The sequence below is a fragment of a genome, unplaced genomic scaffold, assembly GCF_019419815.1.
Source record: "Pyrus x bretschneideri cultivar Hongxiangsu unplaced genomic scaffold, Pyrus_bretschneideri_v1 Contig25, whole genome shotgun sequence".
Lineage (NCBI taxonomy): Eukaryota > Viridiplantae > Streptophyta > Magnoliopsida > Rosales > Rosaceae > Pyrus > Pyrus x bretschneideri.
Window position 1 is genome coordinate 1,589,188 of NW_025999557.1, and position 22,901 is coordinate 1,612,088.

At 38.5% G+C, this 22,901-nt stretch overlaps 4 protein-coding genes across 5 annotated transcripts; 2 read left to right on the forward strand and 2 right to left on the reverse strand.

Annotated features, from left to right (window-relative positions):
• Positions 1-403: 403 nt before the first annotated feature.
• On the forward strand, positions 404-2,584 carry LOC103933323. Its single transcript, XM_009343016.3, has 2 exons — positions 404-1,492; positions 1,732-2,584. The coding sequence occupies exons 1-2, from the start codon at positions 947-949 to the stop codon at positions 2,158-2,160; spliced, it is 975 nt and encodes a 324-aa protein (XP_009341291.3). The 5' UTR covers positions 404-946; the 3' UTR covers positions 2,161-2,584.
• Positions 2,585-4,466: 1,882 nt separating this feature from the next.
• On the forward strand, positions 4,467-7,611 carry LOC103932610. Of its 2 annotated transcripts, XR_665022.3 has the most exons (5): positions 4,467-5,032; positions 5,440-5,658; positions 6,146-6,171; positions 6,256-6,544; positions 7,088-7,611. XR_665022.3 is itself a non-coding variant. In XM_009342242.3 (4 exons), the coding sequence occupies exons 1-4, from the start codon at positions 4,643-4,645 to the stop codon at positions 6,488-6,490; spliced, it is 870 nt and encodes a 289-aa protein (XP_009340517.1). In that variant the 5' UTR covers positions 4,467-4,642; the 3' UTR covers positions 6,491-6,683. The 2 variants fall into 2 exon arrangements, 1 of the variants encoding a protein (XP_009340517.1); XM_009342242.3 differs by lacking the exon at positions 7,088-7,611 and having other exon boundaries at positions 6,256-6,683.
• Positions 6,909-7,895, reverse strand: LOC108866017. The gene is made up of 2 exons (XM_018643969.2): positions 7,708-7,895; positions 6,909-7,559 (listed from the first exon to the last, which is right to left on the reverse strand). Exons 1-2 carry the CDS (start codon positions 7,873-7,875, stop codon positions 6,909-6,911), a joined length of 819 nt encoding a protein of 272 aa, XP_018499485.2. The 5' UTR covers positions 7,876-7,895.
• A 9,260-nt stretch (positions 7,896-17,155) lies between these two features.
• Positions 17,156-19,798, reverse strand: LOC103933313. The gene has a single exon (XM_048586970.1). The coding sequence runs from the start codon at positions 19,581-19,583 to the stop codon at positions 17,340-17,342; it is 2,244 nt and encodes a 747-aa protein (XP_048442927.1). The 5' UTR covers positions 19,584-19,798; the 3' UTR covers positions 17,156-17,339.
• Between the last annotated feature and the right edge of the window lie 3,103 nt (positions 19,799-22,901).

Sequence of the window (22,901 nt, forward strand, 5' to 3'; positions counted from 1 at the left end):
GGATTCTTTACTACCCGGTGTATATGACATAAATTAGCATGGTAGAATTTTTAGAATTCAAACTCGAATGTAGAAGAAGAAACATATTATCCCAAGCAACTTAACTAAGTTCAATTATGCATTTATCAATCTCTCTATTTCAGCAACACAAGTTTGTGTTCTTTCTAAAACTGCCAACTTCCATATTGTTTTGTCGGAGGAGAAATGTTTATTTTGTATTTATTTAACACCTAGTACCTTAGCTGTCATATGTATTCTAGGGAGAAAAATTATGTGCATTCTCTATGAACAAAAGTTCACCACATGGGGAGTGTGCAGCTGGCATGGCCCTATCATTGACATAAGTTATTGAACCCTTCTTCATATTTCTTAGTTGTTGTATGACCTTAAATGCCACATTCCCTGATTTGAAATCTTATCTCTATCTCCACTTAGTGCACACCATGAATTATCACAAGGTAGCTCAGTAGTTGGGGCAAATTTCAAATCACTAATCTACTAAACTCATTCTGAGTTCGATTCTTAGCGCTGGTGAATCACATAATAGCGGCCAAGAAAAAGCTAAAATACTTCTTTGAGTCTTCCCGATACTCAAAAGAATGAATTGCACTGTGACTTCGCCACCAGCAAGTCCCTTTTTGCAAAAAAAAACACTTAGTGCACATCATGGACCCTCTTGTCCAAATGCATATGTATCCACATTAACATATGCTTTTATTCCAAAAATTATGTCCTAAAAGCACATGGTTCCATTCCCCCACATGGCATCCCCAGTCAGCCCCCAGTTAGCTGTATTTGCTCACAATTTAATTTAGTTCTTAAAAACAAAAAACAAAAACAAAAAAAAAAAAAAAAAAAAAAACTATTTTGCAGCTTAATTTAAAGGTCATATTATGGGTCTCTTTTACTGGTTGAAATCTGAGAGGAACTCCTTTTGTGTGGAGCCATGGAGCCAATTGGTGATGACCCAAATGACCAATCTGCAAGTATGAAAGAAGACAACGTGGAAGAAGCCAATGATCTCTTGGAAGAGTGTTGGTATTTTGATAACTTGCTCAACAGGAAACAGAAGATGCAAAGGTGTTTTTCTGATCCTCATAGCAACTCATCAGGTTTTGGTCAAGGAATGTCAGTGAAGGCGAATAAGGCCACAGAAGGCAATGGATTTGCCGGTCCAAATTTGGTTCAGACGCCGTCATTGCCTCTTCATATAGGGAGGCAGGAGAGTGTTCAAGTGAAGCAAAGTGGTGGTAAGAGCAGTGTGAGCAAATTGACAAGGGAAACGTCGCATCAGAAGATGGTGCAGACACCAACCCAACCGTCGGTTTGTATAGGGAGGAGGACAGAAGGAGTTCAGGATAAAGAAAGTGATATCAGAAGAAGTAGAGTAAATGGGCAACTGGTGCGTCACAATTTGCTCAGGACACCTTCCTTGCCACCATGTCGAGGAAGAGAAGAGAGAAAGCTGGAAAGTGTTCCGCGAAAACACATGGTACTAGCTAGCTATTATCATCACGTTTTTAGTTTAGAAATATACGTTAATTAAAATTATGAATTAATAGATTCAAAAAAGTCACCATGCACTCGCCAGGTTTGCTTGCTTATGCATTAAATTGATATTAAGGGATGCAGATGACTTTTGTGGAGCGACATTAACAACTCAATATATAACGACGGTTTAATTAACTTATTGTTGTTATCTTACAATGTTGTTACGCTTGATTATTGCAGGGGCTCATGACACAATGTTCTACCATTCCAAGATATAAACCCCCCAAAAACACAGTAGGGGAAAGCAACATGAGTAGTACAGATGGGATTAAGGAAATAAGACTACGGTACCCTAATCAACTGACGACGAGAAAGAGCCTAAGTGATCTTGAAATTGAAGAACTGCAAGGGTTCAAGGACTTGGGGTTCACATTTGACACGAAAGAGTTGAGCCCTAATGTGGTGAACATACTTCCCGGTCTGCAGGAAAAGAAGAGGAGTGAAGATTTGAACTTGATACATGTTAGGAGGCCTTATCTTTCCGAGGTGTGGTTGGCGCAAAGCTGCGCAGCCCCGCCACCTCCAATTTTGGGTGCAACTAGGTCTACTGAAGATATAAAGGCACAAATCAAGTTCTGGGCTAGATCTGTGGCTTCTAATGTGCGCTAGGGATTTTTTTTTTTTTTTTTTTCTTTTCTGAATTTTAACTTGATTTACATACTAATCGATTATGTAGTCCGATTCATTTAAAAAAGTAACATCCAATAATCTACCCAAACCAATTAATCCGACCCAATTTGGTCAATTTCAATAACTCTGATGATCCAATTTCAATAACTCTGATGATCAGATTGAATCATTGGATTAAAAAAAATCATGTGTGAGACAGAGAGGAAGATGGAGTTGCTATTGTATAATCTCAATGATCCGCTCTCATGCGACACTTTCAATTGTATTATTTCACTTAACATACACTTATTCATTTTGTGAAATAGTGTTTCAAAAACCGGTCTTGTAAAACGTTACCAAATGAGCATAAATGTTTCTAATTTACGTTCATGGGCGTTTCTGTTTTCATAGAAAACAATTAGATAATCAAAATCTCTAACTTGGCTAATTCACGCATACTTTTAAGCTTTTCACACTTCTCTCTTTATTTATCATCATCAAATTAAATAAATAAAATTAAAACAACAGGACATATAATACAAATACATATATATATATATATATATATATATATATATGGTTAGGATCCAAGGCCACCCTTTTAACTCACATTTTGATACACATTTGTATGTGACTCACTCTATAATGTATTTCTGGGATCAAATTTTTCTAGTTTTATGTCTTACTTCAAAGACCATGTCTCTAAAATTTACGCAAAACCAAAACCATATGTCTATTGGATTAAATTAAGGGGGTGTAGTTAATTTGAATTTCAAAGGATTTTAATAGACTTTTTTTAAGTGACAGATTTCAGAGGATTTTAATAGACTTTGTAATCCTATATGGATTTGGCAGATTTACATAGATTTTCATTACGATTTTTGTGGATTTGTATGGATTTCTTTCATGGGTTTCTAAGAATTTTTGAAAAAATTGAAAATCACATGCAGAACCGGATCATTTTTAATGAAATCATGCGGCTAGGACTAAACAACTCCAATGCGTGTTCAGTTACGAGTCTCCTCTGTTTGACCTTCCTTCATTCCATCTAGCATACCGATCACAAGATGCAAGCATATTCACCGTGATCCTTTCGTTCCCCTTCAATCCCATGCCCACCATTTTTCTAAACTTCAAAGCACACTCTGGCTTCCCACCCTTCCAATACCCACCATGCATTACATTCCAAGAAACCATATTTCTCTCAGGCATTTCATCAAACAACCTACATGCAACCTTCAAATCATCAAATCCAGACATTTACGTACAATCATCTAAACCTACAACTCAAGTCAGAAATATGAAATTACATAAGTTTATGTGAAATTATCCAAAGCTCCCATCTTTTCTATTAACTGAACTGAAGGCTTAAAACCCTAAAAAATTAGGAATTTTGTGAAATCAGAAATTGGGCATTAATTAAAATCCTAAAACCCATCAACATTGATTCCTAAACATCAGAACGATGGTTGCATCATCGCTCACTTTGCCTTTCATTTTCCTCTCTATTTACAATCTCAACCTCTCTCACTAGAACTCTTCTGTTCTTCTTCTACTCCTTATCCGCCCTCCACCTCCTTCAAATCCAGCTTCTGCAACTCATCAGATTCTCCATCCCCCTCCTCCACCTTCTCTTTCAAATCCATTTACAGTGGCTAAAATGTAGCACCCCTTATTTTTTTCCCACGACAGCAGCCCCAATTATAGTATGAGAAACAGACCAAGCATCAGAACCATGGTAGATATATCCTCAAACCTGCGGAGGAAGGACAAAAAGAAGTGAAAGAAAAAGTGGAGAAGAATTCATGGTAGGACTGTTCATCGTCTTTGCTCATGAAAAGAAATCATAAGGGGGAGGGTTGGATTGTTGATGACGTTTTGTATTTATCCTTCCCACCCTCAAATCCATCAAAAACCTTCATTTACAAAAATCTTAGCAAATTTTTGGTATTTTCACTGTACTTAGATTTGTATGGATTTTTTTTATTTTTAATTCACTATTCATGGGTTTAAATGTATTCTTCAAATCCTAATTTGATTACACCATGATTTTCAAATCTTTTAAAATCTTCCTTCAAACTCCTAATTGACTATATCCTGATTTTAAAATCTATTAAAATACTATCAAATCTTAATTTGACTACACCCAATTTCTTTGAATAACCGTATTCTTTTTTTTTCTTAATACAAATGAATATATTAGTGGTTTAGAATTTGTCTAATTTTTTACAAAAATAACTTATGAATAATATACTCTAAATGTTGAAATTCGTTAGCCCTACAATATATATATATATCAATGTTCACATGAAATATGGTTGAAGGTCTGGAGGGGATAACAGATATTTTCATAAGCCTACCAAAATCCAAAATATGCAAAAGAAGATGTCATCTTTGATTGATGAGAAACAAAAATAAAAAACACAGCCGCGACTGAACTCCTCAGCAGCTCAGCTCCCTCTCCCTCTCTAAAATCCCTCAAATGTTGCAGACCCAACACCTTCTCCTTTCCAATTTCCACATCTTTCTCTCTCATCCCCAAACCCACTTTCTCTCACCTCCCAATCTATCACCTTTTCCTCTCACCTTTCTCCACAAACCCACCAGTCTCTGCCCTGTCTCAGCCCATTCCAGAGCCGGACCCGAACAATGGCTAGCCGAAGCTCAAGAACCCACCACCGCAACTCCATACACTCCCTTAGAATTTGCTCCAGACGGTCCCGAAGAATTGCCCCCGTCTTCTTCTCCAGTGTTTGCCACCAATGATGACCCTTCATCTCTCCAAGTGGCCACCAGTGTTCTTCTCACAGGAGCCATCACTGTCTTCCTCTTTCGCTCGCTGCGACGCCGTGCCAAGCGTGCTAAAGAACTGGTAAAGACTGTAGCTTTCGCTTCATTACTGTGTACAAATTACTGTTTTTTGTGTGTAGTTATTGCTAAAGTTTCGAATTTTGGGAATTGCCTTTTACTTTCAATTACAAGTTTTTTGGAGTTTTGGGGAATGCTTTTAAATTACAAACAAATCACTACTGTAAGCTACACAAATTGGAGGGAGGGTTTGAATCCAGAACGTTGCAGGTTGAAGAGGAAGCCATATCCACCCGGGCGGTCCACCACTTGCCAGGAATGATTTTCACTGATTATATGTACTTTAATTTTAATGTGTTAATTTTGGATTTTGAGAAATTGGGATACAATTTTCCATTCACTTTAAATACAATTTTTATGTGTTAGTGTGAGCCAATTTGTGGGCTTTGATGGAGTGATTTTGGTACCTAGAAATATAGGTCATCTGGAGTGAAGAAGTCATTGAAGGATGAGGCTTTGGATAGCCTGAAAGCACTGTCTACAGGTTCTGTTGAAGCAAAAGGTCCACCGTCACCTGTTCAGGCGTTGTTGGGTGGAATATCAGCTGGCGTCATTGCGCTTATTCTTTATAAGTTCACTACTACAATTGAAGCATCTCTCAACCGCCAAACTATTTCTGATAATTTTTCGGTTTGTCCCTTCATTGCTCGTGTCCTTGATTTTTCTGTTCTGGACATATTTTTTGTGTTTAACCAACACAATGGTTCTTATGAGTTTACGCTACTATCACATTTTCTCTCAATTCCATAGGAAAGAATAATGATCCAGATAAAATCCCTTGCACTTTTACTGCGTCTGAATTCGTGTTGCTTCATTTCTTGTGTATTGGGATTACCTGTGTGCTCTAAGTTCAGCGTAAATACAAAATAGAACCGTAGGATTAAGAATGTTAAGTTCTTAAATAGTTCGTACTATCACTGGTGATACCTTACACGACTTGAGGCACAAAATGCTCTTGCTCTTTTTTCTTCTTTTTTTGTCCAATTGAATGTCGTGGTAGAAATATTGCACTCCAAGACCGCTTTTCATTTGTATTCTTGTTGGTGTGTGAACTTGGCTAATTTTCATTGAATCCATCCTGGCCTTTGAACATTGTACTTGTGTTTCTACTTTTCAGGTTCGTCAGATTACAATAACCATAAGGTAGCTCCTACTACTAATTCCTTCCGGTTTTCCTTGCTTTTAATTGATCGGAAAATGATCACCTTTTTTTTCTTCTGTTGGCAGGACCATTATAAATGGGTTGTGCTACCTTGCAACATTTGTGTTCGGCATCAATGCTGTGGGTTTAGTCCTTTATGCTGGTCAGCTCGCCATCAACTCTATCATGGAAGATATAAATGAAGACACTCAGACTCAAGGTAAGGAGCAGTCAGGCTCACTGAATTCAACGGTTGAAAGCCCCGCAAATAGTGGTGAGAACAGCAATAAGGATGATCAAAGTTCAGATGGAACACAATAGAGTAGAACCAACATTGACGCAGAAGCAGGTTTTGTCATTTCAGCTTATTTCTAGGTAAATATACTGTTTGAATGAAATCTGTGCCATTTCTGGCCGTGTTATTTTTCGTGATCAATCTCTCTGCACTCAAGATCCTATTCAATATTAATATATGTTTGTCAAAGATGAAGCGGTTCTTAGCAGCTGCCATGAATGTTTGTGTATCTTTGCTCATTGAGTTTTACAGAAAGAAAAACGAGAGTGCAAAAATCAGTTTTCTATGCTCAAAAGTGTAAATTACGAAAATCACCAAATCACATCATGTCAAAGTTTGCTATAAAAATTTTAAGATTGGAATTAGAATACAAAACATGTGATTGTCTCTCTCTCTCTCTCTCTCTCTCTCTCTCTCTCAATTTCCAAAATCTTCTGCTAGAGTTTAACTTGTTGCCTCTGAATCTAATCTCGTACTTGGTTCTGGTGGTTCTTGAGTTGTGCTTCCATGCATGTGTGATCTTTTTTCATGTTGCGCATTAGCCCTTTCGATTCTGTGTTTTTCTTCATCAATTTTTCTGATCATATTATCACGTCTCCCAACTGGTCGGAACTGATGCAAAGGAGTGGAATTTGAATCAAGCCTGTGCAAAACCAACACCATGGTCACTGAGCAAACAAACATCGGAATTGGACCAAAAATCCAAAGCAGCAAAGTAGTGGCAAAGTAGATAGCTCTTAGCCCCAATGTCCAGAACAAGCCTCCACTTATCACCGCCTTCTCGACATGCTCCTGAGGAATATCACTGTCTGGCATACTGATGAGGAAATTGGCATGAACAAAGTCTCTTATACAATGTAAAAAAGAAGCTAAGGCCAGCAGGAAGCAGGCCAGAATGCTAATATATTTGACGGAAACTAGCGTAGGACTTGTGTCGCCGTATGTAATAGTGCTCGTGAAGACATTGTGCGAAGAGTTTCCAATCCATGCTCCGATGAGAGAGCTTAAGGCTAGAGAGGTTGAGGCTAAGAAATTTGCTGCTGTTGTGGTGCTAGAGATTACAGCTAGGGACATACCTCTGTCCCTTGCATCAACCTGCAATTAATTAAAGACCAAATAGAGTTATATACTGTGTTTTCTCTTGCCAGACTTGTCTAACAAATGCTGATATTGTCAGACTGTGAATCTGCATCCCGCATTCTAAGCAAAGAGAAAGATTAAAAGTGGAATCTTATATACTGACCTGCAGCATTCTCTCAACCCAAGCTTTTCTGCAGTGGTTTTCATTGCCAATGACTGTAGTTTCAGGATGTCTTAGGTATCTATACAGAAGAAAAAGATGGTAGCAAAGCATGATTAGCAACCCAGTTGGGACCAAGATTAAATCTAAGTATTCCTTCTTCCAAACCATTCTCTCTCTCTCTCTCTCTCTCTCTCTCTCTCTCAAGTAAAATGAACAGATTAATTGTTGGGTTTGGTTGGCTTTTTAATCAAAGTATATATATTATTCTGGCTAAACGTTAAGCTCCACAAGTATAGTGGATTTGGTTAAGTAGATAAAATTGGCTTTACTTTTGAAGGAAGAAGTTGACCGACTTCTCAATTAAAAATTAATTAATCGTGTCTATGATGCATATCGTGACTAATACGAACTTAGAAGTACCATGCATGCAGCTATTCTTTTACTTCACGGGGAAATGGAAGTTGTACGAGAACATGCTTTTAGGTCATTGCACGGCGGTGATATTGTCGAACTCATCACGTAAATATTGTTCTCATATTTGAGTGGGCGATGTTACTCACATTTCGCTCTCCTTTCTCGACTCTTCTTTCTTTCATTTTGTAATATTGCAAATGATCAAAACTGTTTATTCTCTAATTCATCCTCTAAAGATCATTAGATTAATTCTGTAAAAAATCAATCAAATCAACAATTGTTTAATCGTTTGATAAAATAGTTAGTCTATTTATTGAATAACTGTTTCATGAATAAAAGATTTCGAATTTGGTTCAATTTTAGTACAAAAAATCTTTAAAGAGTGACCTAGAAAACAGACAATTTTGATCATTTTGCAACATTGTAAGGTGAGAAAAAAAAGTAGAACGAGTAAATAAAAAGGTTGCTAGCATTTCTCATCTAAGTGAATCGAACCAAAGACTTTCTCGAACAAAACATAGACATCTATTACTAGACCATAGGGAATTTGGCCTACCAAAATTTTTGAAACAGTGCATTTTTTTTTAGTAGGATTACATTTAGGCCGGAGGTACACAGGGCTCAAGGGAATTTCTGTATGGGTTTTTGTGATTAAGTGTACTGATTAATTTGTATATCTTTCTCCACTTGTGGAACAAATCTTTCTCCATGGAAGATTTTGTGAGAAACCGTATTGAACTTCGAAGGACCACCTTGACATGAAGGATATGGATTTGGTTTGACGGACTACCACGCATACAATATTGGGAGCTGTTAGTATTCGGAAAAAGTCATCATACAGTTAAATTTATATAAACAAAAAGAAATGTGTGAAAAAATAGTGCAGAATGATATTTTTGAAGCGTCAATAGCAAGACCGTTATACATTCTCTCAAAATTAATTTCTTTTTGAATTCAAAGTTCAAGTGGAAGAATAATACAGTTTTCTATATTTGGGCTGCTGATACAGTTTTGTTAATCAATATAGAAGGCTTAGGTGTTCTCTTCCATGACCGGTTCTAAGATTTCGGGTGTTCTATGTGCGGAATTTTAATTAAGAACCTTATTAATCAATTCTTTTCATTACAGGGCATGTGTTGGTGTATCGCCTGCACTCTCTCAAGGTCGGCCATATTCTCTTTGAAATTGGATACCCTTCTCCACATATAGGTTTTCTAACTACTTTGGGTTTTTTTTTTTTTTGGTCAAACGATAGATTTTGTTAGATTAGAAGTTAGATTAACCACTGACCTCACGCTGTCATGCAATGGCTCAACATCTTTCCACCATTGTGGTAAATGACCACTTGCCTAACTACTTTGTTATTAGAATTGTCTATGTTGTGATATTTTACTTTGGCTTTTTAACCAAAATGGTCTTTGAGATTTGCATAATACATACTTTGGTCTCTGAGATTGAAAATCAATAGAAATGGTCCATGAGATTGCCCATCATCAATCATTTTGGTCCTTCCATTAAAAACTCTTTCGGCAATTTTCAAAACTTCGTAACTCAATCGTTTTTTAACCAAATTTGACCCATAATATATCAAAATGAAGATAGGGAAATGTAGAACAAGATTATACCATTTGGAAGCCCAATGGTTGCCGAAGATGGCCGGAAAATAGGCTGAAAGGTGACTGGTCCGCGGGAAAACTGGAAAACTCGTCGGAAACTGGGTAAACTTTAAACGTTCATAACTTCTTCAATACTAAACCAAATCGAGTGATTAAAAAACGAAAATCATACTTCTCGACGAGATAAAGATAATGGTATCTTTCTCGATGGCTAATTTGCGGTGGTTTGGCCAGAAAAAGGTTCAAAAGTGGCTAACTCGAGACCAAGAAAGCCACTTTCGAGCCATTTTTCAGTCAAACCATGGCCATCTAGCCATCAAGAAAGGTACCATTCTCTTCGTATCGTCGAAAAGTATGATTTTATTTTTTCAATTACTCGATTTCGTTGAGTATTGAATAAGTTATGAATGTTTAAAATTCACCCTGTTTCTGGCAAGTTTTCCAGTTTTTCCGCGGACCAGTCACTTTTCAGGCTATTTTCCGGCCATCTCTGGCAACCATTGGGCTTTCAAATAGGTATAATCATGTTCTACACTTTTCTATCTTCATTTTGATATATTATAGGTTGAATTTGGTTAAAAAACGACTGAGTTATGAGGCTTTGAAAATTGCCCAAAGAGTTTTTAAAGGAAGGACCAAAATGAGGGATAGTGAACAATCTCAGGGATCATTTCTATTGATTTTCAATCTCAGGGACCAAAGTTATGTGTTATGCAAATCTCAGAGACCATTTTAGCTAAAAAGCCTTTTATCTTTAACAAATCTAAACTGCATGAATAGAGTTTAACTAGAGGTGAATAAAAGAAGCGCATTTGCACTAGGCAATATGGCTAAGTCGATATCTGCAAATAGCACAGCATGTTTTTACACAAACATATTCAGTGTTCAGCACAGATACCCCGATATGTTGTGTAAAACAACATGACAAAACTTGACCAATTACCACTTAATATGACTATGTCTATGTCTGCAAATCTCAAATGCTACTAACTCAACATGACCATACTTGACCAATTAGCATATCCGGGTAGTTGTTTCACACTTGATTAGCGTAAGTCTCATGTTTGACTAATGTGGACGTTAAATTAAAAATTATACATATTTGTGATGATTTCAATATCCAATTGTCCAGTGGTTGGGAACAAATTTTAGGCTTGTATTTCACATGGCATGTTCTGAGTTCAATTCATGACGTTGTGTGAATCACACGATGATGGCTAAGGAGAGTCTGAAATGTGTCTATGAGTCTCCTCAGTTCACGACAAAATGAACCCCTTGTGTTTTATTATCTATATTATTAAGAGAATAAGGCTTGTCAACTTTTTGCCCCCTTTTCTTCCAATTTTGCCCCTCACTTTTGAATGCACAATGTTGACATGAGGAGGGCAAAATAGTAATTTTGTACCTTTTGACAAAATGACAATTATATCCCCATTTTTACTATTTTACCCTCACTTTTGATACACAACATTTACATAAAGAGGGTAAAATGGTAATTATGTAATATTAAGAAAAATATGCCCTTATTAAGAGATCTCATTATCATTGTCTCATACTCTTTTTAAAAAAAATTAAAAACTAATTACACTCCTTAATCAAAAACAAAAATGAAAAAGTAAAAACTCTCTCTCTCTCTCTCTCAGCATTCGTCACAAAAGAAATGGAAAACATGACAAGACTTGTCCCTCGTACGATTGAGCATCCACCAATAACCTTGCTACATGATTTATGGATTTGCAAGTAGAAAGTGAGGCGATTTGTCCAATTCATGAGGAAATCGTAGACAGATAATGAGGCCAACTAAAACCTGCTTTGCTCTTCTTTACAGCTCTTCCCATCGTAGCTCTTCCCTCCCCAACTTTTCTTGTTTTTGGTATTATTCGTTAATTATTATTTTTTTTGTACGTTTGTTGTTGGTGTAACTATCTACAATAGTTGTCAACTTTTTTATGCCACCACCTATAGCCAATGTGGGTGAAAACAAAGCAACTTTTCTTCTATTGCAGTAACATTGACTGTTACGAAAAATTAAAAATTGAGGTTGAAAATAAAATATCTAATAGTTTTAGAAATCAAAACTAACAATTGAAACACTCATATCATTAAGTGTTACGTAGCATTGAAGCCAATCATGTACTTGTACAAAATCTTATCATACTCTGTACACTTTGTTATGTCTCACTTTACTCAATATACACATTTTTGTGTCCCATATTACCCGCTCCGTCAACAAGGTTGAAAGACACATTAACTTCACTGGCGAGACAAGGGCTCTTTGGACTTTGCAACTCGTCTTCACGTTTAGGATTAATGAGATAGCAAAAACAACCTTAGAAATTTGATCTTCCTAACATTATCCAAAACTAAAACCTCGTGAAATTACCCCAAGTTTCCTCCATGGCTATCCTAAATGGCTCAATCTCTCAAAGATTGGCAATTTGTCATTAAAACTTGCAATTTATTTGACCTATCTCAATTATCTTTGCTGAAAAAATTAGAGAGTCAGCGAATTAATGTTTCTCTTAACCTAGTTGATGAAATAGGGTTGAAAGAGACGAATGATGAATACAGGAAATACGGTAACACAAGACAAGAGAGCATATGATTAAAATGGAATTTTATAAAGAATAAGACAAAAATCATCTTATACACTAAATTGTTCTGTTGTGAGATCTCAACCGTTGAATTATTTATCCAACATCTAACAATCTAAAACCATAATATATATCAAAATATACTAAATAATAATACAAATTACAGTTCTATAGCTAAAAATAAGCCTAGATAAAATCCCCAGAAAATTGCAAGGTGGAGTTGAATTCCCTATCGAAGGGTAGTTCTGAATTTGACAATGGCTGTAGATAAACCCCATTATTATAGCACCCATGTTTCACCACCTTTCACCATTTACATCATGTGTTTTTTACTTTCACCATTCAATTCACCAAAAGCAGATAACAAAAATACAAACACCCTATAAACACGAAAATTCCTGTGATAAATGAAACAAGAACTCGTGTACAAAGTAGATTTGTATTAATGAATTTGTAGGTTACAATCTTTGTTTACAATTTTCCTCTAATTCAGTCTTCAAATTTGATGTAGATGTGTAAGTTGTTGATCCAAGGGTCACGATGACTTGATCTCGGGCGAACGATTGAACAGTTGCTTCAAGTTTTGAGCTTGAAACAATGCGTGGATAGTCTTCACCTCTAGGTTTGTGTATGATCTATGGCAAAGGTGATGTTGATGTGGGATTTTGTTGATTCAAGGGTCTTGGCGACTTGATCTTGAATCGAATGTCGTTACAAGTTTTAAGCTTGCAACAAAGTGTTGAAGGAATCGGCACAAGTGATTGTTGATTCTTCAAGGGAATGCTTTGGCTTTGGTCGAAAGAAAGCTTCGGCTTTGGTTGTACGTCCTTCGAAGAGAGCTTTGGTAGCGTATTAGTCTTCAAACATTTGGCAGAGGTTCTCCTTTTGTGAGAATTTCGGCCCTTCAATGTAGAAATTGTCAACCTTTATGCTTGTCTGAGAACCTTGTATTTATAGACTTCTCAAAGCTTGCCTTTGGATGGATTTAGCTTTGATTTGTGTCTTGATTCGTCCATGGGAAAATTTAGTCATGTTTTGTCTCTTAATTTCAACCAATTTCCCTTGCTTGGCTGATTTTTAGGGCTTTCTTGCCTATTCTGCGAGCAATCTTCAATTTTTGCTTGTTTTGTGAAGATATTTTAGCTTTCATTCCGGTTTTGGAAGCAATTTGGGCCCCTTGCCGATTTTAAGGAGATTTCCTCCCCTTTGCCGTATTTTAGGAATGCTTTTGAGCTTCATTTGCTTGATTTGTGTCATATGTCATTGATGACTTGTCCATTGTGATGAGTCATATGTCACATGCATCATTTGCATGCAACGAAATTTACATGTCTACAAATGCCCCAACTTCAAGGTGCGTTGTAGGCATGTGCTTGTCACATGTAGAAAACGTGTTTTAAAGTCCTGCAATGTGAATGTTCTAACTCAAGGGTCGTTGAGACTTGATCTTGAATTAGTTTGCTTCTTCAAGGGCTGTAGAGGCGTACTTCTTGAATTGACATGATGAATTTCATCAAAGGCCGTTGAGGTGTATTTATTGAACGAAACACTTCTTCAAGGGCCATTGAGGCTTGGTCTTGAATAAATGAAAACTTTCTTCAGAGGCAGTAGAGGCTTGATCTTGAAAGAAATGAAAATTTTCTTCAAATGCCATAGAGGTTTGATCTTGAAAGCAATGAAATTTTCCTTCAAGAAAGAAATGAAACTTTTATTCAAGGGCCGTAAAGGCTTGATCTTGAAAGAAATGAAACTATTCTTCAAGGGCCGTAGAGGCGTAGTCTTGAACGAAATGAAATTTTTTTTCTTCAAGTGCCATCGAGGCTTGATCTTGAAAGAAATGAAACTTTTCTTCAAGGGCCATAGAGGCTTGATCTTGAAAGAAATTTTGGAAATGGATAAATCGGCACATACTTATTGTGCGTATTGATTTTCCATAATTTTGAAAATAAATTTGGTATATTTTGAGATTTGGATTTTTTTTTCTTGTGGTTGTGGGAAAAAATGTTTTTCCTTCCTACCCTTCAATTTTGGTAATAAGGATGATTTCCTTCAAAGTGTTGGAAAGCTTTTGTGATTCCCTTCAAGGTTTTGGAAATATTTAATGCTTGTCCTTAGGTAAGTAGGATTTGCATTTTTTTTTTTTCCTTTCCCTTTCCATTTTTTCGGCCAAGGGAGTGTTTTCCTTTTGGTCTGGGAAACTTGAAGGCTTGTCCTTATTTTGGAGGGATTGCCTTTTATATTTTGTCAAGGAAAGGTATTTTCCTTTGATGTTTTGGAAATTTTGAAGCCCTTTCCTTTTTCTTTTTTTTTTTTTTCTTTTTTTGTCCTTTTCTTTTCTTTGCTTTTTTCGTTACAAAAACAGCATGCTTTTTTCCCTTTATGGCCGAAATCATCTTGCCATTTTTTGCTTGGAATTTGCTTCCTTCTTTTGGTTGGAATGTACTTCCTTTTTTTTTTTTTCCTTTTGTTGTTTGGTACGTATCTTCCCTATAATATTAGGAAGCAATTGACCTTTATTTATAGGACAATTGGGCGTGTGTTCTTGTCACAACACATCCTTGCCATGCATATTGACTCTGCTTGCTGCCATGAGTTGTAGCTGCTTAAAGCTTGTTACAGTGTGTCACTTTTTACCGTGTGGTGCTGTGCAAAAGACTGCATCGAGGTTACGCTGTGTAGTGCCTTTTGGTCGCAGTTTCCCTCGATGGTGACGTTGTCGTGCAGTACAAGAAATTGCTTGCGTAATCGCTGCGGGGTTGCGTAGTGCGATTGCATAGCATTTTGGTTTTCTTTGCTATTGTAACGTGCTTTGAAGGACCGTCTTGTAGCTGTCCTCTTTGTTGTGCTGCTCAAGCTTGTGGTTGATTTTTTTTTGTCGTTGTGACTTTGTCATCTTCATCTTTCAACACTCATGAGGCTTGTCTTGCATGTCTTTTCCTTTAGTGAAGCAAATTTTTTGTTTTTTGCCGCCCCACTCTTATGCTTATGTTGCCTTGTTTGCTTTGTTGCAGCCATGGTATTTTTCAAGTGTTTTAAGAGCAATACCATCACCATTCTTGCGAATGAAGGCGAATTGCAAGATAGGGGAATGACGTTGAAGCTTTGTGGGCCGTTGACTGGCCCTAAGGTGCTTGTTTTTCCTACGAAAGACAACTCGATGCATATCAAGTCATGGTCTTCTAAAGTATCTTGGGAGTGACAGATTTTGGTCAACCAAATACAAAGAAGAAGGCGTGTACGTCGAGGATTCTTATCTTGAATCCTTCGCACCATGTTCGTGACAATTCACCGACTTCATTTAAGCTGCTTGGCGATTGCATCCGTAGCGGAGCTATGACTAGAATAGCACCTTATCGACTACTGGAGAAGCCATCTTTGCTGAGTTTTACTAGAAGTGGCTTGAAGATGTCTTGAGATGATCCAAAGATGTGCTTACTAACGTGGGCATATACACATCTTTGTTTATTTATGATCGTCATCCTTCCATCCTTCATGCTTTCTTTGAGCATTGAAGTTCATTAATTTACGGAGATGCTATTTGGAGGCAATCTACCCACAGATGAGGAGATTGGGGATCCGCCTAGTGCAAAGCTTGCTACAAATCTGCCAAGTTGCCCAAGTTTGCCATGTGTAGGTTTAGGTATGCAAGAGCCCGTCATGCGTCCAACACCCTTGCCAGCTAGCTTTGAGATCTCTTTGAGAGGGCCGAACCTTAGTGGTACTGAGCAGCTTATCCATCGCATCAACCTTCGTGTGGCCATGGATATCAAAAGCCATATTGAGAAGAGGATTTCAAAGTGCCCATTGAAAGACCTTGCGTTGCTCAATAAGGACTTGTCGAAGCTTGTTTCTGCGATTGACAAACTTAATGTTGATTTCTCACTCTTGAGAGTCAAGATTGTCGAGCTTATGGCTACCTCAACTGAGTATTCTTCTTTGCATGTTGTTTCCTCTAAGAAGTTGAATCCAAAGGTTAAAGCTCAGTAACTTGCGGCAATAGACTTATCAATTGCCCAAGTTCGGTCTTCTCAGCAAGTTGCTTCGGAAAGTTATCAAGTCACAAGGACTTCTTTAGCTTCCGTCCAAGCACGTCTAGAAGCATTTGTGTGAGAACGAGAACAGTTAGAAGTTGAAGCATCACGACTTCAGGGTGTTCTCTCGAAGCAAGAAGCTACATTTTCTCAGCATCAAGAGGAGATTTCACGCCTAGAGGAAGAGAAAGCATGGCTATGGAGTTACCCATCTTGTCTCCCACTAATGTGGAGACTTTGAAGACTTTGGAAGGCTTGCTTGAAGATCGTCGCCGTGGTATTAGGGACATAGCTTTCAAGTAATGTCTTCCATTCTTTGTACTTTAAGCCTTTTTTCTTTTAATAAGGCTTTGGAGTCGACTTCTTCCTTTAAAGAAATAAAGTATTCACAATTTGAATTTGCTCCTTATTCTTCAAAGTGTTTGCATTTTTTTTTTTTTTTTTTTGGTTGGTGATGTGACTGTACTGGGAAGAAGATAAGGGAGATCGGAAAAAGAAATTTTCCGATCAGAGCAAGGAAGGGTTCAAATGGAAGAACAAGGCTGGAAAACGAAGAAAATCAGAAAAAGCAAAAGAAAATGGACTACCACCGACCTTAGCCGGAGCTAAAACCGACAGCTAGACTGGAAGTCAGGATTGGAAACACTCACTGAGGTTGAGAAAATCTCTCACTAAGAGAGAGAAGCTCTCAAGTTGAGAGAAGAAAACCTCGTTCCTCCTTTTAATGTAACTTGTATGGATGGATCATTTACAGAAAAGGTCGTCAAATTAACTTATCAGAACATGAGGATCGGAAAGGGCAACGTAAAAATGAATTTATAGAAAATCATCCCTACATAAAAATGTACAAACGAAATTAGAGAGCAATAATTTAGCACTCTGCAAAACCCTAGTCACTCCCATCCCATACATATAATCGTACAAACTTCCTACATTTTTTTTTTTTTTTTTCACAATCCAAATTAATTATCTCCGGCTCAAAACCCTACCCCAGCCGCGCCGACGCCCATCGCAGGCTGCCTATGCTGCTCCAGCTTCCTATTCTTCCAAAAACACGTCTCCGGCGCCGCCGCTAGCTTAGCCGCCGACCTCATCGGCTCCGACTTGCATCGCGTAAGTACAAACGGTTCGTAACCAGCGGACCCCACCAGCTTCTGTCCGATCATCGTCGCCATCGACACGGGGCCTTCCTGAACCGGAAATGAACAAGACGACCGCGGCGGCTGCATCATTACCGGCTGCTGAACCACTGGCGCCAAAGGAGGCTTCGAGTCGATGCTCACTCGCTTCTTCGCCTCATTCGGGACGTCGATTTTCTTGACGTGTCGCTCCGGCAGGCACCGGATGAAGTCCGTGCTGCATACCCAGGTCTCCTTGGACACCTCCATCGACAGCTTCGGCTCGCACATCATTAGCAGCAGGCAGTCCGGCAAGACCGAGTTTTGACCGACCCGCTTCGACCCAGTACCCAAATGCATGTTCGGGTGTTCGGGTTCTGGTTCCGGCTCGGGATCCGGTTCGGGTCTATCTGCCATCACTGTCTCTGTTTCTTCTTCCGTTGACTCCTCTGCAACTTCAGCCTCCGTTTTCTCTTCTTCTCCTTCTACTTCTTCTGACTGTACAGAATCAATGGAAGGTTCTGGAATCTTCGCCTCACTCACTTCCTCTTCTCTCTCTTCATCTTCTTCTTGTTCTTGCTGCGCTTGTTCTTCAAGCTCCAAATTTTCCGGATCTACGACAACTTCTGTCGAACACAAATCTTCCGACACTGCTTGCAGTCCTGTCACATCCGATTTTTGTTCCTCGTCTTGTTCGAAGAACTCTTCTTCCACTTGGCATTGGACTTTCTCTTTAATGTCTCGCACTTCCTCAGAAATTTGCAGACATTTTTCCGAGTTCTCATCCAAATCTTCTTTCAACTCCTCGTCTACTTCGAAGCCCAAGCTTTCTACTAGTTCTTCCGAATCTCCATGCTCTTCGCCTTCGCGAAACCATTCCTCACACTCTCCATCCTCCCGCTCCGCCGACTCCGCCTCCGCCGCCGCTTCCACCTCCGACCCCATTCCCATTTTCTCAACGACTTCTCGTCCAGCAACTTTCTCTGCTTTTACATTACTACCCTCATTGTCATCCTCTTGATCTTCTTCATTTTCCTCGGCAGCAGGCATCTCCCAGAATCTATTAGCAAGTGCAGCCATTTTAACCGGATCAGATCTGCACCTCATAAGCAAAAGCGCATTCTTCGGAGGAACACAAATACTCACTCTCCCTCCTTCCTCCTCCACCGCTCCACCACCCTCATTGAATCTCTCTTCCTTGAACTCAATCCCTTCAAACACGTGCCTCCGCTGGCTACGGCCACCGCTGCTCTCACTCCCCCTCTCCGTCCTCTCCTGATCGTCCCCCACCACCAGCTCAATCTGCCTCCCTTTCCCATCCCCGTCTTGCAACGCCACAAACCACCGCGCAAAAACCGCACCGCAGGAAGACGACCCTCCACTCTCTGATCTCACCTCCTTGGTGCTACTACTACTCTCTTCTTTCTCCTTGTCAGTTGACAAACACGAAGACCGGTTCGGAAACAGGCAGTTAAACTCCGACCCGAAAGCCCTCAGGGCCTCGCAAATCGTCAGGGGAAGATGAACCCACCTCTGGTTTCTCTGCCTCATGCATTCCTGCTGATTATTACTATTGCTACTACTTCCATTGATCTGGTGATTCGGAAAGTGCAAGCTTTGGAAGTTGTTATTGAAAAGCTCTTCACTTTGAGTAGCTGCATTGTTGTTGGAGCTCTCTGTTCTTCTGAAACTCGCTTCGGTTCCCCTGCGTCTGGATCTGGTAATTATCCTCATTTTCTTGCCCTGTTTCTTGGTCTTCACCCTCACCTGTCCGATACACGTGACTTTAGGGGAGGAGGGTTCTGGGTTTTCGAAAGCGCACCCACGTTTTCTGTTTGTGCCCCCGTTCGGGAACATCGGGGAGGCTTGGCCGCCCTTCATGCTGCCGCTGGTTTTGAGGCGGCGGCTGAGGGAGGAGGATAGGGAGATTTGGTTGGGGTCTGCTCCTCTGGCTCGGCCGGGGCTGAGGAGGGACTTGGAGGAGAGCTTCATGGAAGAGGAAGAGAGGCGGGATGTGGTGAAGCAGATGAAGAGCTCGCTGGTGGCCGTACTAGCGGTGCTGCTGCTGCTTTTGGTGCGATGGGGTCTCTGATCTGATTCCATTGTTTCTTCTCATTATAATTTTTACTGAGCTGTGGTGGGTGTGGTGGCCGCCAATAGCATGAACAGGAAGATCTGGCTCTGAGGAGAGGCTATGATTGATGAAGATTTGCTTGGTTTGTATGGTGGGTTGTGCTGCTTTTCCTGCAGATAGAGAGATAGAGATTGAGAGATATATTGGGAATGGAAGGGTGACAGAATGGAACTGGATCCTCTCCTAATCTTAGGATGGGTATCCTCATGAGAAGCCCATACGGGCAGTTCAAATTTAATCCAACGGCTGTAATTATTATAATTTTTAGAGGGATTTTCTGTTTGAAACCGTTAGATCAAATTTTAACGGTCCGAATGAGCTGCTCAGAATGATCCTCATCCTGAGCTTAGAAAAGGATCCAGTTCCTGTCTTTATCATAATGTAATTGAGTGAGTGTAAGGATGTGATTACATGGAAGAAACTTTTCGGTGTGTCAAAAACACCGTAAGGAACATCAAATGTTATCAATGCAATAGTTTACACTACATACTAATAGCATTTTTCTTTACTTATAAATGAAATGTCTTAAGTTTTTATCCTCGTCAATTATTAGGACAATCTCATTATGATTTAGCCCAAATCTTCTACCCCTTGAATATAAATATCTCGTGGTATTCAAATTAGACGGTGTGATCAAATCCACATAATCCTATTGTAGTTAAACTTGACTTAGCTCGTATATGGATACTCTTGATCTTGTTGATTGAGTAATGGTTGTCATATGACATGTTTATATTCTTGTGTGGTGGTATGTGTAAATGTCAAGTTAATTGATAATTTTATTTTGATAAATTATCTGAGTAGAGCTTAGTTAAAATATCAATGTCACATAGTCGGAGATTATGTGTGATACAAATAGATCACTTTACTATTATAATTTAACGGTATTTTTATTCATTATTAGTGAAGTGTTTTAAATTCGAATTTCATATATGACAAATTTGATAGTATATTCTTTCTTTCTATAGTGTGAATATATCAGTGCACAAAAAATTGTGATGCAAATATGTTGTACGCTTAATATTACTCTCACAGAATATCACTTAGATGTTGTGTTGAGTTGTGTGTAGGTAGATGGATAGTTGAGTAGTTGGAGTACTTCGTAGGCTGTGGGGGATGAGTGGGCATGCATGGGGGCGTTGCTTTTTAGATTTCGCCTTTTGGTGGAGAATCTTGGTACACAATGTGAAAGTCAAGGAAAAAAGGGTAACAACAAAAGACCAGCCAACGGACGAAAAGGTAGTGGATAAAAGAAAAAGTACCTAATAGTTGACGTTGATTAATAGTACACCTTACTCTAATGGGGGCACATAAGCACGAAAATTCTTAAGTGTTTCAAATATTTTTTATTTAGTATTACGGTATATTGATATTTTTTTTATTTATAAATAAGAGATCTTAGGTTCGATTATCATTAAAGGTGAATTTGAACCACATTATTGCTAGTCTATTATAAGGCTTAACATATTCTCCTATCTTTTTAGTGTAGATAATATCGTTTGTTTAAACATTCAAATTATCTGATATTCACTATACGTATTTACTATTTAAAAGCTCTATAATAATACCACAAAGCATTTGACAACTATTTGCAGCGAAGTTATTAGAAAGTGGTGTGATTTGTTGGTTGGTTGTGGATAGCTTACCGCTATTTTTTTTTAACAAACAATATTATATACATTAAGGAGAATGAAATGAGTTAAACAACTAGTAATAATATGGTTCAAATCCGTCTTTAGAAAGAATCAAATCTAAAATCTTTTGTTTATAAGTGAAAATGAATAACACTAGACCATAGTACTAAGTGGCAGTTTACGGCTATAATATCCATATGTTTTGAGTTTAAGCTTTTTCTTTTTTTTTTTTCTTTTATTGTAACTTAATATAGTAAAATTGCTTATAATTAAAAAATTTAGTCGAATATAACATAAAAGGTTGGATTATTAGATATGTTATAGAATAGGTGCATCAGATTGTACTTGAACATGTCCATAACCATGAACCCATGGCAACCTGGCTAGAACTTATACTAGGACATCAACAATAATAATCACAACAATAACCAAGCTTTTATCCTAGTAAGTGATATCGACTATATGAATTTTATAATATAATTGCGCACAGTTTTATATCAAGTCTTCCGTTAGCTCTAAGTACTCCATATCTTTTCTAATAATCTCTTTCAAAAAATTTCTAGGTCTTCCTCTACCCCATTTTGCCCTAAGCCTCCATTTCATAACCACATCTTCTAACTGGAGTATTTGTAGGTCTTCGGTTCACTCCTTCAAACCATATTAAATGATTTTCTCTCACCTTATCTTCAATTGCAGTCACTTCTACTTTACCCATTATGTCCTCGTTCTTAATCCTATACCTTCTCGTGTGCCTACCCATGCAACAAAGCATTCTCATCTCTGCTACACTCATTTTTTGCACGTGTTGCTTTTTGACCGCTCAACATTTTTGTGACATAAAGTATCAATGATTTTATTGCCATCCTACAAAATTTTCCCTTGAGCTTTATTGGCATACGACCGTCGCACAACACATCCAATGCACTATTCCACTTCATCCATCTAGCTTGTATTCTATGACTGAGATCTCCATTTAGTTCTGCATTATTTTGCAAAATTACGTTCTGTAACAACCCGTCCTAAAATTTAAGGAATGGAAGGGTATTTTCGTAATTTCACTTTAGGTTGAAAGATATTTTGAAATGTACTTTTTGGGTCATGTTTGGTGTGCCCAGGTGGGGCCCACTTTTGGTTTTTGGTCTCTCGGCTCTTTCTCTCCTTTCTTCCTTTTGGATCATGTCTTCTCTTGCTCCAAACTTCCCCCCCAACCTAGGCGTTTAATGACGGCACCATTTCTACCATCACTGGCCTCGCCATTCTGGTGAACCCCATCACCCTCATGACCTTCCCGTCGTGACCCTGGACCACCAAGGCTCTCCTTTTCTTTCCCTCTCACGAAACAATGTCTCTGCCACTATTTAATGTGTTCTCCTGCGAACCCTTGATGTAGGCGGGGCCCCCTTAACCTTATGGATGTTGGTTTAAGGTTAGTTTTAAGTTGTGTACGAATGTTTAACGCAGAAACACTTCAGAGGACTTTTCCCAGATTCCTATGAGAACCCATGGCTTCTAGGCCTTTTTCCGGTCAACTTCGGCCACCACACGTCTTGAAATTGGTATGAATATCTTCCTTGTTCCTTGGGATTTAATTTGGTATATTGCATGATAGATTTTAGTTGAGTTTTGGGGTTGAACGGAGCTTGGGAAGCTTTA

Excerpts from the sequence above, each read along its gene's own strand:
- LOC103933323 (XM_009343016.3), top strand. The coding sequence starts at position 947 with ATGGAGCCAATTGGTGATGACCCAAATGACCAATCTGCAAGTATGAAA. Across the intron at positions 1,493-1,731 it reads GTGTTCCGCGAAAACACATG|GGGCTCATGACACAATGTTC; the intron begins GTACTAGCTAGC and ends TGATTATTGCAG.
- LOC103932610 (XM_009342242.3), top strand. The coding sequence starts at position 4,643 with ATGTTGCAGACCCAACACCTTCTCCTTTCCAATTTCCACATCTTTCTC. Across the intron at positions 5,033-5,439 it reads CCAAGCGTGCTAAAGAACTG|AAATATAGGTCATCTGGAGT; the intron begins GTAAAGACTGTA and ends TTTGGTACCTAG. Across the intron at positions 5,659-6,145 it reads CTATTTCTGATAATTTTTCG|GTTCGTCAGATTACAATAAC; the intron begins GTTTGTCCCTTC and ends TCTACTTTTCAG.
- LOC108866017 (XM_018643969.2), bottom strand. The coding sequence starts at position 7,875 with ATGGTTTGGAAGAAGGAATACTTAGATTTAATCTTGGTCCCAACTGGG. Across the intron at positions 7,560-7,707 it reads GGGTTGAGAGAATGCTGCAG|GTTGATGCAAGGGACAGAGG; the intron begins GTCAGTATATAA and ends AATTAATTGCAG.
- LOC103933313 (XM_048586970.1), bottom strand. The coding sequence starts at position 19,583 with ATGGAATCAGATCAGAGACCCCATCGCACCAAAAGCAGCAGCAGCACC.